Source organism: Nicotiana tomentosiformis, chromosome 9 (assembly GCF_000390325.3).
Source record: "Nicotiana tomentosiformis chromosome 9, ASM39032v3, whole genome shotgun sequence".
In the NCBI taxonomy this organism is placed as follows: domain Eukaryota; kingdom Viridiplantae; phylum Streptophyta; class Magnoliopsida; order Solanales; family Solanaceae; genus Nicotiana; species Nicotiana tomentosiformis.
In genome coordinates, this window is record NC_090820.1 from 85,819,080 (window position 1) to 85,830,861 (window position 11,782).

The 11,782-nt window shown below is 34.4% G+C and overlaps 1 protein-coding gene across 3 annotated transcripts; it reads right to left on the reverse strand.

Moving 5' to 3' along the window:
* Positions 1 to 5,691: 5,691 nt before the first annotated feature.
* On the reverse strand, positions 5,692 to 11,370 carry LOC104110993 (heptahelical transmembrane protein 4-like). Of its 3 annotated transcripts, XM_009620579.4 has the most exons (4): positions 11,213 to 11,370; positions 10,277 to 10,560; positions 8,471 to 8,741; positions 5,692 to 6,498 (listed from the first exon to the last, which is right to left on the reverse strand). In XM_009620579.4, the coding sequence occupies exons 2-4, from the start codon at positions 10,555 to 10,557 to the stop codon at positions 5,845 to 5,847; spliced, it is 1,206 nt and encodes a 401-aa protein (XP_009618874.1). In that variant the 5' UTR covers positions 10,558 to 10,560; positions 11,213 to 11,370; the 3' UTR covers positions 5,692 to 5,844. The 3 variants fall into 3 exon arrangements, with proteins under 3 accessions (XP_009618874.1, XP_070041803.1, XP_070041802.1); XM_070185702.1 differs by lacking the exons at positions 10,277 to 10,560; positions 11,213 to 11,370 and having other exon boundaries at positions 5,692 to 6,493; positions 8,471 to 8,603; XM_070185701.1 differs by lacking the exons at positions 10,277 to 10,560; positions 11,213 to 11,370 and having other exon boundaries at positions 5,692 to 6,493; positions 8,477 to 8,594.
* Between the last annotated feature and the right edge of the window lie 412 nt (positions 11,371 to 11,782).

Genomic DNA, 11,782 nt, shown 5'->3' on the forward strand with positions numbered 1-11,782 from the left:
CCAAGATATTGCAGTGCCTCCACATGTAAACACATAGCTTGTTTGAGATTGAGCCTTGTGTGGGTCAGATAAATACCCAGCATCGGCATAACCAACAAGATCGGGACTGCAATCATTGCCATAGAATAAGCCCATATCGGTAGTCCCTTTTAGATACCGCAATATGTGTTTGATTTCATTCCAATGTCTCCTTGTAGGAGCAGAGCTATATCTTGCTAAGATATTAACTGAAAACGTTATATCATGCTTTGTAGTGTTAGAAAGATACATTAGTGCACCAATTGCACTAAGATATGGTACTTCAGGATCAATAAGCTCTTCATTCTTTTCTTGAGGTCGGAACGACTCCTTATTCACATCAAGTGATCGAACAACCATCGGAGTACTTAATGGATGTGTTCCATCCATGTAAAACCGTTTTAATACCTTTTCTATGTAGGTAGATTGATGAACAAAAATCCCGTTTGCCAAATATTCAATTTGCAAACCAAGACATAATTTTGTCTTTCCGAGATCGTTCATCTCGAATTCCTTCTTTAAATAATCAATTGCCTTTTGAAGTTCTGTAGGAGTTCCAATAAGATTTATGTCATCAACATATACGGCAAGTACAACAAACTCCAATGTTGTTTTCTTTATAAAAATACATGGACAAATGGCATCATTTATATAACCTTCCTTTAATAAATATTCACTAAGGCGGTTATACCATATTCTTCCTGATTGATTTAGACCATACAAAGATCTTTTCAATTTGATTGAAAATATTTCCCTGAACTTTGAATTATGTGCGTCAGGAATTTTAAATCCCTCGAGAATTTTTATGTATATCTCATTATCAAGTGAGCTGTAAAGGTATGCTGTAACCATATCCATTAAATGCATGTCAAGTTTTTCATGGACAACAAGACTAATGAGATAACAGAACGTTTTAGCATCCATAACAGGAGAATACGTCTCTTCATAATCGACATCAGGCCTTTGTGAAAATCCTTGTGCAACAAGAAGTGCCTTATATCTTTGTACCTCATTTTTCTCATTCCTTTTACGTACAAAGACCCATTTATAGCTAACTGTTTAACACCATTAGGTGAATCCAACTCACATTGGATTGCTTCTTGTTATTTTGGCCAATCACGTCTTTGTCGATATTCTCCAACATATTGAGGTTTAAGATCCTCATTATCTTGCATAATGCTAGATGCAACATTGTATTCAAAGACATAATCCAGCACTATATTCAATCGATTCAAATTTGTCTCAATATCGATTGGATTTATTGATAGTTCCTTATTTTCTTGAGTCTCAGGCTCATCGATATCCTTATGAATCTCAGGATTGGTTAAATCATGGGTTTCTTTATGAGACTCTTTCGTAGTGTCATCTTGATCATTTATTTTCCTTTTTCTAGAATTTCGATCCTTAGAACCCAATGGTGTGCTATGCTTTAGGCGTGCTTTTGACTCATTAGCTGTGACACTAGAAGATTGTCCAACAGGGACATCAATACAGATTGAAACATTCTCTGCAGGGATATGTGATTTCGTTATCCTTTTCAGATCCGTAAATGCATATGGCATTTGATTTGCTATTTTCTGCAAATGGATAATCTTTTGCATATCTTTTTCATAAATAGAGGCACGTGGATCAAGATGAGACAATGATGGATTTTTCCACGAAAGTTTTTGTTTGATTTCACCAATTTCTCCCCCTAATTTTGAAAAAAATATCTCATCGAATCGATAATTTGCAAATTGAGCAGTGAACAAATCTTCCATTAATGTTTCGAGGTAGCGAATAATGGAGGGCGATTCAAAACCAACATATATTCCTAACCTTCATTGGGGACCCATCTTGGTGCGATATGGCGGTGCTACAAGCACATATACCGCGCATCCAAAAATTCTTAGATGGGATATATTAGGTTCATGACCCAAAATTAATTGCAACAAGGAATATTTATGATAATTTATCGGTCTGAGACGAATTAGCATTGCTGCATGCAAAATGGCATGACCCCAAACTGAAGTGGGTAACTTGGTTTTCATGAGTAATGGTCTTGCTATCAATTGCAGACGTTTAATCAAAGATTTTGCAAGGCCATTTTGAGTGTGAACATGAGCTACATAATGTTTTACTTTTATCCCAATTGATAAGCAATAATCATTAAATATTTGGGATAAAAACTCAGTGGCACTATCAAGTCTAATAGACTTAATTGGATTATCGGGAAATTGTGTCTGTAATCGGATTATTTATGCCATTAATTTTTTAAATTCCAGGTTGCGAGATGACAATAGGCATACATGAGACCATCTAGAAGATTCATCTATTAAAACCATAAAATATCTAAACGACCCACTAGGTGGGTGAATAGGCCCACAAATATCCTCTTGTATACGTTCCAAAAACACTGGGGACTCAATCCCAACCTTTGTTGGTGATGGTCTAATAATCAACTTGCCTTGATAACAAGAAGTGCAAGAAAATTTATTATTTAAAAGAATCTTTAAATTCTTTAATGGATGCCCATTTGAGTTCTCTATAATTTGTCTCTTCATAATTTATCCAGGATGTCCCAATCAATCATATCAAAGTACAAAAGTATTGAAATTAGTAACCTTTTGGTTTACGATAGAATGTGCCTCAATTGCACTAATTCTTGTCCAATACAAGCCACAAGATAAAGATGGGAACTTCTCAATAACCCTTTTCTGGCAAGAGACATTCTTGGTAACGATAAGATATTCGAGATTATTCTCATCTATTGTCTCAATATGAAATTCATTGCGGCGGATATCTTTAAAACTCAACAAGTTCCTCTTGGACTTGGAGGAGAACATTGCATTCTCTATGATAAGTATTGTTCCCTTAGGTAGAGTTATAGTAGCTCTTCCAGAGCCTTCAATTAATTTTGTACTGCCATATATTCATCAACATCTATATGGTGAATATCTCTTTTAAAGAGAAAGTTATATCATTATGGTCATGGTCAAAATAAAATGCAAGATCGGTTTCTTGCATTATTGTTGTCCTTTAATAATCACATTGCCAAAATATTTTGGCGTACAATAGGTATGTGACAAATCACCATTCATGCCATAATAATGATATTATTTTCTTATTTCATCTCAAACCCCCTTCTCGAGGTGAGTGTGGTATATTTACTACCACTGGCACGTTCATATTCTTCCAAGAATGAATATGTATTCATAATGATTATCACATTATTTTCACATTCACTTCAGGAATGAAACATAATAATCCATGCATGCTTTATAAAATCTCATGTCATATCAATGGAAAACATCACTTTCACAAAGTGAATGATTATTTTGAGAGCCATTATTGTTCTCATTACCATAATGATGATGATTATAATTCCGTCCATTACCACGTCCACATCCATTCATACCTCCACGGTAACATCGTGCCTTATTTTAGACTTATGAGACGGGTTTTCACTATTGGTGGAGATTGAATTTAATTTGCATATGCGAACTTTCATTAATTGAACCCAATCAAATAAAAAGTATCAAGCAAATATAGAAAAACACATAATCAATTAAAATCTACGTGTCATAATTATCCCACTTTAAGATGGAAGAAATATGTGATAAAATTGAAAGGAAAAATATGTGCTCTCTCAAAAGTCTTCACTTCATGTTTCTTAATATTAACACATAGGAACATAATACTTGTTATAGAAAAAATATTTATCGTTCTTTACACCAAAAATCCTTACATGATTTGATGAACTTTCAAGAAAAACTTTTTCGTAAAGCAAGTTTGTTCATTTGTGGAAACATAAGTAGCAAAGTGTAAAGAAACTTGAAAACTAATTAGAAAAGGCTAACCGTGATGACCGAATATATGCTGGTGTTGTACACCTTATACCGTCATCGTTCTTACCATATTATTAACATTAAATGACGCTACCGGCACTGGCCGCATCATAACAACTCAGTTGGCTAGAACTTCGTATTGATAACGTGTTATAAAATATAACTCAAAGTAATAATATAGAACAAGGAAAAACAAGCTAAGAGATATAGAGAGAAAGAGATGAGAGATTCTTATTTCTTCTTCAATTGTGTGTATTTTCCTATCTATTACAAGGCTTTTTATATAGGCATGAAAAATGAAGAAAATATATCATTGAATATGCCATTAAACATAGAAAATATGCCATTAAATATGTCATTAAGCATTTAAGATAAAGATCATGAATGATGAATAAACATCCACTATAATTTGATATTTCTTATAACAATATTCAGAATTTAATGCAATTAATCAGCGGTCGAGTGACAATAGTTATAAATATTATTATTACTACTACACCTGTACGCATTGGAATTAGTATATAATATCTTGGATGCAATTGCTGAAAAAAGTGACCCCTAATTATTGGCTTTTAGTGTTGGCCCTATCGTATGCCTTAATGGAAAGTAGCCCTTAAGTTGTTGGCATTTGAAGCAAATCATTCCATTACGATTTTGTTCCATTAATTAAACAGAAAAGCATATTCCCTTCACTTTGACAAAAGCAGAACATGTCGATAGTGTAGGACACATGACAATGCTTGGAAATTTTCCCTTACTTACTGCTTAAGTTTAATGGGGACATAATTAATATCACAAAAGTTAAGGAAAAATATAGGGAAAAAACTGAACAAATCAGAATATTGATTTTTGCGACTTTGTAACGTCTTAAAAAAAAAATTCTCTTCGGCTTCTTCTAATAGTAGGAGTTTTAGATCGAATTTCATTATGAAAGTATGTTGCTAGAGAATAAGCTTTAGGAAAGCGTTATTAAAAAATTTGGATTCTAATTTTCTGAAACAAATAGGTTGTCCCTTGGCTTTTAAATATAATGTATGCTCAATAATCTTAAAAAAGTTTTTATTTTAAACTATATTTTCACTAATGATGTAAAATCGTCTTAATTTAAACAGATGATTCCGTTGAGATTTTAGTACGCAGGACCACATTAGTAGTTTTTCTCACGGAAACAAACGCCACCACTTGGATATGAAACTTGTGAAGAAAGTAGCCCTATGAAACTTAAGTTTAATTAATTTGGTGTTTGCAATGAATTAGCATAGGGATTTTTAAGTAGACAACCCAATCCCAATTCGTCATTTGCTTCTTCGTCCAAGTTGGTAAATGCAACTTTGCAATTTTTGAAGGCGTAACACCCCATGCTATTTTTTCGTTCAATGCAACTAAAGTACTTCAGTTTACTTGTCATTTTTGTTAAAAATAGTTGTTTCAAAAATACAGTACTTAGAAAATCAAAAAGAATTAATTATCTTTTCTCATTTTCCCCTTACTATACTAATAAATGTTCTAGAAAGAAGTAAAAAGATCAAGAGATCAAAAACAATAGTAGCTCTTATGATTAATTTAGATGATACGCAAAAAGTTAAACTGATGAGTAAGTAGGACTAGATGGAGTAATGTGGTATAACGTAAGAGAATATAATAATATAACATTGGGTAAACAAACAAATAGCTCTCGTAACTCAGTTGTTTAGAGCACCCGTTTAGTAAGCAGGAGGTCTTGAGTTTGACTCTCAACGAGAGCAATTGAACTTTTTTTCGTGGTAGGCATTTCAAACATGACATTTTTTTCTCTTTTTATGAGTTTAGAATTACTTGCTTTTTTAATCAGCCAAGGCAAAGTAACTTTATACGAAGTCGTTCACCAGCTTATATTTCAGGATAGTTACAAAATTAGTCAACAATAAAGGGAAGGGCATTCACTATAGTTATATACATTTTACATGAACCTAATATGCCATTAAATCCCTGATCAGTTCTTCCCCTTGTTTGGTGTCTCTTAGCACCCTTGCTGGTCACGCCATTTCAGATAAATTAATCCGGCACGATAATGTGTATAAGCCCCTGCCACCACAAGTACATGAAATAGTTGGTGGCTATGGCCAGCAATGTCAAATTTCCCAGGCATCCATCTTTCTGGAACTCTTAACGCATATACCAATGCTCCAACGCCATAAAAGACGCCCATCAATACTTCATAACCAGTAGTATGAAGGGCCTCAGGTTGGTTCCAATATAGAACCAACTTGTGTAGAATAGGTGCCACACCTGACATGCCCATCCCAAAAAATAGCCCTGCTCGAAGGCTTCGAAATTCTGGCTTTTGAAACACAGGAAGGAGAGAAACCAAGATTGTGCCAATTCCCAGGACAGTAATAAATCCCAAGTAGAGGTTCAAGAAAAAAGGGTAGCACATGAAGGAATAATAGACGGGAGGGTAAAATGAAGTGGATATCAAGGCAGCAATACCAGCATAGTCGAGCCTCAGCATAATGTACGATAAACGCTCTGAATGGCAAGAAAGCAAATGGCATGTGCTACTTGCTAATAAGCAAAACATTGCTCCACAAAGAAAGGCAAAGAATGGCCACCGCGTTATCGGTGTCACTAGCAATGGTGCTATCATGTTTGCAACATCTTCCTTCACACTGAGCTGCACCAATTTGAAAAGAGAAATATCAGTCACACATGTTCATATATAACCAAAAGAATTTGCTTTACCCTATTTGCACAGTATAATTATTCAACGAAGGAGATTCAATTGAACCCCCTTGGCTCCCTTTAGCTCCGCCACCTGATCAGGGTGAAAGATCTCTTGTCCAAGAAAATCTCTTGCAGATTATAGCCAATTCATATGGATGACAAACAGAGGAAGTACCAAACAACTAGGCTATTCAGCTCATCTACTCACGGAAATCCAAGAGAAACTACCCTGATTACTTCTAATTAGATCAATTCTGCTCCAAGATTAGAAATCAGCTTAATAAATGATATCAACGCCCTCATATCCCAGGAGAAATATCAATCAGAGATGATGGTTGAAAACCAAATGGTTTTATGTATCTGTTCTAGTATCAATCAAAGAATTTCCACTACTAATGACTTCTGAAAATGTTACATTTGCTCTAAACCAGCATGTTCTTCAGGAAACAGACATTCACTCTGAGTGTAAAGAGACCTAATCAGGGTGAATGGACTTCAATCCAAGAAATCTTCAGCAGATGACAGTCGGAACAAATGAATGACACACCCGGGGAACACTTAGTGACTAGGCCATTTAGTCCATCTACCATCACAAAAATAGGAGAAAAAACGTATATTGACCTAATGAAATTATTTCTGCTATGATATTAGAAGAAAGATTGATCGAGGCTAGCAAGGGCCTCATAATACAAGATTTAGCTTTCGTTGTGCAAGTAGTATGGTTACACCAATAGATATATTGACATTGTAATATCCATGATTGACACCTAAATGCTAAATCTTGTCTTGTTATTTTTGGAAGAGTAGTCATTACCATATTGGTCATCACAGGTTTGACTAAAGGAAACTTCCAAATGAAACTGATTAAGATGTCTCTTTTGAGGTCAGCTTTCTAAAAATATCATATCACACAATCGTTCTATTAGATTCTTCACATTTTGCTCACATGCAGAAACTTAAAGATTCCCTGCATCAACATATTAACGGGGGGGGGGGGGGGGGGGGGGGGTGAATTTGTGGAGATATGCACATTCAACACAAAGGGACTAGACATAGAAGGTGCAATGCACTCAATGATATTTAAGTAATCCAATCAGTGAAAAAAACTAGATATCGAGCCTTCTTCGGAGATTAAGGGTACAAAGCAAATAGGTAGAGATACAAGTTACATAGAGACTTCTCCTTGGAAATCTACAGATGTTCCAGTATAAAACGTTTTCCCCTTTTCACGCCCCAGTACTTAAACCAAGTGACAAATAATCCATTGGCTTTCCAATTACAGAAAAACAAGGTCGTTACGCTATATATCAATAGGTTTCGTAATCTCTAAAAAGGCTAAAAAAGAAAAAAGACCTCAAACTGAAGCTTTAGAGAAGATGAGACACACACATAACTCATGAAAATAACGAAGTGCTATATGTTTCTTGATCATTTCAAAGGAACCAAAGGTAATTGTAAAGGTTTGAAACTTCAGCACATGCTTACCGTGCATGAAGCAGTAATTAAGTTTCCCCTTTCTCCATGAGTAAAGTAAAATTTTCCCACTCTGATCATGCTTTTCTTTTTATTGGTGAAAATTACCATTTTGATCTTTGATTCAGAGGCTTAAACGATTAGATAAATGAACGAAGAGGAACGAAGAAACTCATTTAGCAGCGAAGAAAAGGAATGATTCAGCAGAAATCAGTAATCTACGAACTAGCTTACTCTGAAATAAGAAATTCTCACTAAGCATAACTATATTCACCATTAATGACATAAATTGAAAATGGCATTGCAAAATCTGGGATCAAGAATATGAAAGCAAACTAAAGAATAGAAGTATAGCATAGATATAGCTGAACACTCAGTGATGTTTAAGCTTAAATAAAAGAAAGAGATCCCAAGCAACAATTTCTCTAACAAAGAAGAGGAAGCCATACCAAAACACCAATATCAATACGGTTGCTGTTGGAAAATCGCTCAGGTAGACACTTAGACAGCAGTTGCAGCAAATCCTCTCGAAGTTTGTGCAAATCCGGCATATGTGGCAAAGAAGGGATACAAGGTAAAAGCTCTGCTTGTAATTTGTGTAGATCAGCCTTCCTAAGCTTTTCAGGAAGATTTTGTAAAGTCTGAAGATCCACAATATCTGGGACTTTCATTGCAGTATAAATGGTCAACACTAGGAAGAGAATGAACCCTATCAAATGCCTGCAACAAACAGAGGAAATCAAGATTCAAATAAGGAATTCTTCTTGGTTTTTCATTTATCCTCCTCAAGTTAAACCAGGATATATGAGTGAAGTAGAAAGCGGAAGAGTAAACAAATCCTAACAAAATCACACTGATCTTTATTAGGAAGATGTTCCTAACTGTTATTCTCCATTTCCTGAACCCTTCACCCAATCCTTTAAGAACTAACAAAAAGTTTTGACCTATTAAGTGGATTAGTTAAATAGGATTCTTATATTTATTAGGAATATGTTCGTAACTGTTATATGAGTGGCATTAAACAAATGTTGTTATAACTATCTCTAGGCTAGCCCTTTCCAAAAAGAAAAAGTTGACTACCTTTCCAGGCCATGAAATCCTCGTCTTTGGCTAAACAGCAAATCCACGGCAAGATCATCTTTTCTGGTTGATACTACAGCCATCTACAGATATTAACTTAATACTACCACTACTTGGTAAATTTCACTTTCTCATACCTAAGTAAAAAGATAGAACAGAATACAATGCCTTCTTATAAAAGCTATAGACTTGTAAATATCAGGAGACTCAAGCTCGAAACTATCTCACCAGTAACTGTCCTGGGTACGACTACCCAAGAGGAGGTATGTATAATGCAGGAATCTAGTCATGCCTCATCCGACCAATTCTCTTTCCCAAAGTAGCAACAAACCTCATACGCAAATCCTTGAAAGTGTGGCAAAACATTGCTATTAAGCTCAGTCAAATGATTGAGAGCTGGAGTAACCACACAGTTGCTAAATATTGTATCCTTGAGATGTTCTGTATTGGAACCCCATATTATTCAGAGATTATCCTTGATTAACCACGCCATATAGAGTAGCGGATAAGGACATGGGAGATACTGAAAGGTCATCATATTAATGTATGTAGCGTGGATTTTCCATGAACAAAGAGAACTTTAATTGGCGCTTACGAGAAACTTTGCAATAAAATTTTAAATTCAAGACCTCTACCTAGAATTTATGCACAATATATCATTATCACTTGTGCCTAATTACCATGATTAAGGGAGATTGACGTAAAAGAAAAACTCCAATTAGAGAACGGTACAAGTTAATAATCCTAAAAGATATAACGACTAAAAGCATCATATCACATTTTGATGCATGTTTGTCTTCATCGATCTTAGGGAGTTAGTTAGGCAGCATACTTTCAGTTACTTAGTAATTGAAGTGTACAAAGCAAACCATAATATCTTCATATGGTATCGATGAAAATATTGTGATCTCCCTCTTCTTCCCATTCTATTCTTTGAGTTAGTTTCTCGGATTAGTCCCTCAGGTAACCTTAATTTCTCTCGAATCTTTGGTTCCTCAGAAACTCTGATTTGAATTCACTTATGCTTCACATTTCTTCTTTTTTCTCTTTTCTTTACTTATTTATAGATTGTTTAAAATCATGAAAGACCAATAAAGTTCTTAACTTTTTTACAGCAAGCTATATATAATACGAAGTAAAAAAATTTCTTTAAAGCAAAGAGAGGGAATTCTTACGTCCAAACATTGAGGGTCTCGTTGTGAATTGTAAAAACACTGAGCAAGGCCTGCTTCAATGGCCATTCGGCGCGGTAATGACCAAGAATGAATTCATTGTCTTTCAAATAACCAGGCAAAGAATGATACTCCACCAGTTGGTACTTCACCTTCTTCCACAATCTCTTTGGCTTCCCTTCCTTTGAATTCGAAGCACACAATGGTTGGTTTTCATATGATCCACGAGCATTTAACGCCTCTTCAAGACTTTCCACACCGTTACCCATCTTCCGCTTAACCATTAACTGTCAAACATCAAAAGTCCTTTAAACCCTTAGATAAAGGAACTGATATACAGGGGTGAATCTACCATGTGAGCTACGGGTTTATGTGAACGCAATAGCTTTGCCCAGATCTTGTATGTGTATTAAATTTTACTTAATATCTATAAATATTTAAGTGTGAACCCGGATATTATTGTATATTAACTTGAGGTTATTGTAGGAACCCATAAACTTCAAATTCTGGATCCCTTCTACTGATATAGACCCAAATGCATAAACAATAGAACTTTGAATTTAAAGCAAATACTACAAAATGTTTGGCATTCACCTAAATGAATTTTGGTCGATATTTTAAAATGCAACTTATCACCATTTTGTTATGAGGAGAATTCTTTTTCTTTTCTTTTTTCTTCAAGAATCCGGTGTCCAAGCCGGACTAATCCTAATTTGCCATAGAAACTCCATTATACCACGCCTTTCCATGGGGTTAACGGGAGAATTCCAATTTATAGTATTTTTCATGTAGTTTTTGTATAATTTAAAAGAGCGAAAGTTCGGCTGAGCTCAAAAGTTATGATCAAATTGATTTTAAAGGAATTAAAGAAAAGCATCTAACAAATTAAATACAAAATAGCACAATACCCAGATTAATAAAATCAAGAATGAAATGTACCTGGAAGAATGGGAGAAGCCTTAAAAAGATGGTGATGCAGATTATTTATTGGACGTATAAAGTATTGGTATAATTAATTCTTCCAAGGGTAACGCCTAAGGGTGGGAGAAGGGAAAAACAGAGGTTATCAATGGAGGTGCAACAAAACAGCAGATATAAAATAATCTTCTTTAGTTTTATTTGGGAAATTAGATTAATTAACCAAAGAATTTTAACTTCTTAAGTACGACAATATAAATTTTGATTTACACAAAATCCTCGAATTCTTTTAAAATTACGTCTCTAAATACTACATAGAATAATAATAATAATAATAATAATAATAATAATAATAATGATGATGATGATGATGATGATGTTATATAAAATAAGGAAAAATAATGAATAACAAATGTTAAAATTACTATCTTAATTATATTATTATTCGATTACTAGAAAAACCTGCAATTCTTTTGAATCAAAATGCAGATTTAGGCTAAGATATGGCATATTAATAAATAAAAATAATTTATATAGATGACACCAATTAGTTGGCAATATATTTACAGGGGCAGGTAGCATACAAGTTAC

Excerpts from the sequence above, each read along its gene's own strand:
- LOC104110993 (XM_009620579.4), bottom strand. The coding sequence starts at position 10,557 with ATGGTTAAGCGGAAGATGGGTAACGGTGTGGAAAGTCTTGAAGAGGCG. Across the intron at positions 8,742-10,276 it reads GAGACCCTCAATGTTTGGAC|GCATTTGATAGGGTTCATTC; the intron begins GTAAGAATTCCC and ends TGTTTGTTGCAG. Across the intron at positions 6,499-8,470 it reads GTATTGATATTGGTGTTTTG|CTCAGTGTGAAGGAAGATGT; the intron begins GTATGGCTTCCT and ends AAATTGGTGCAG.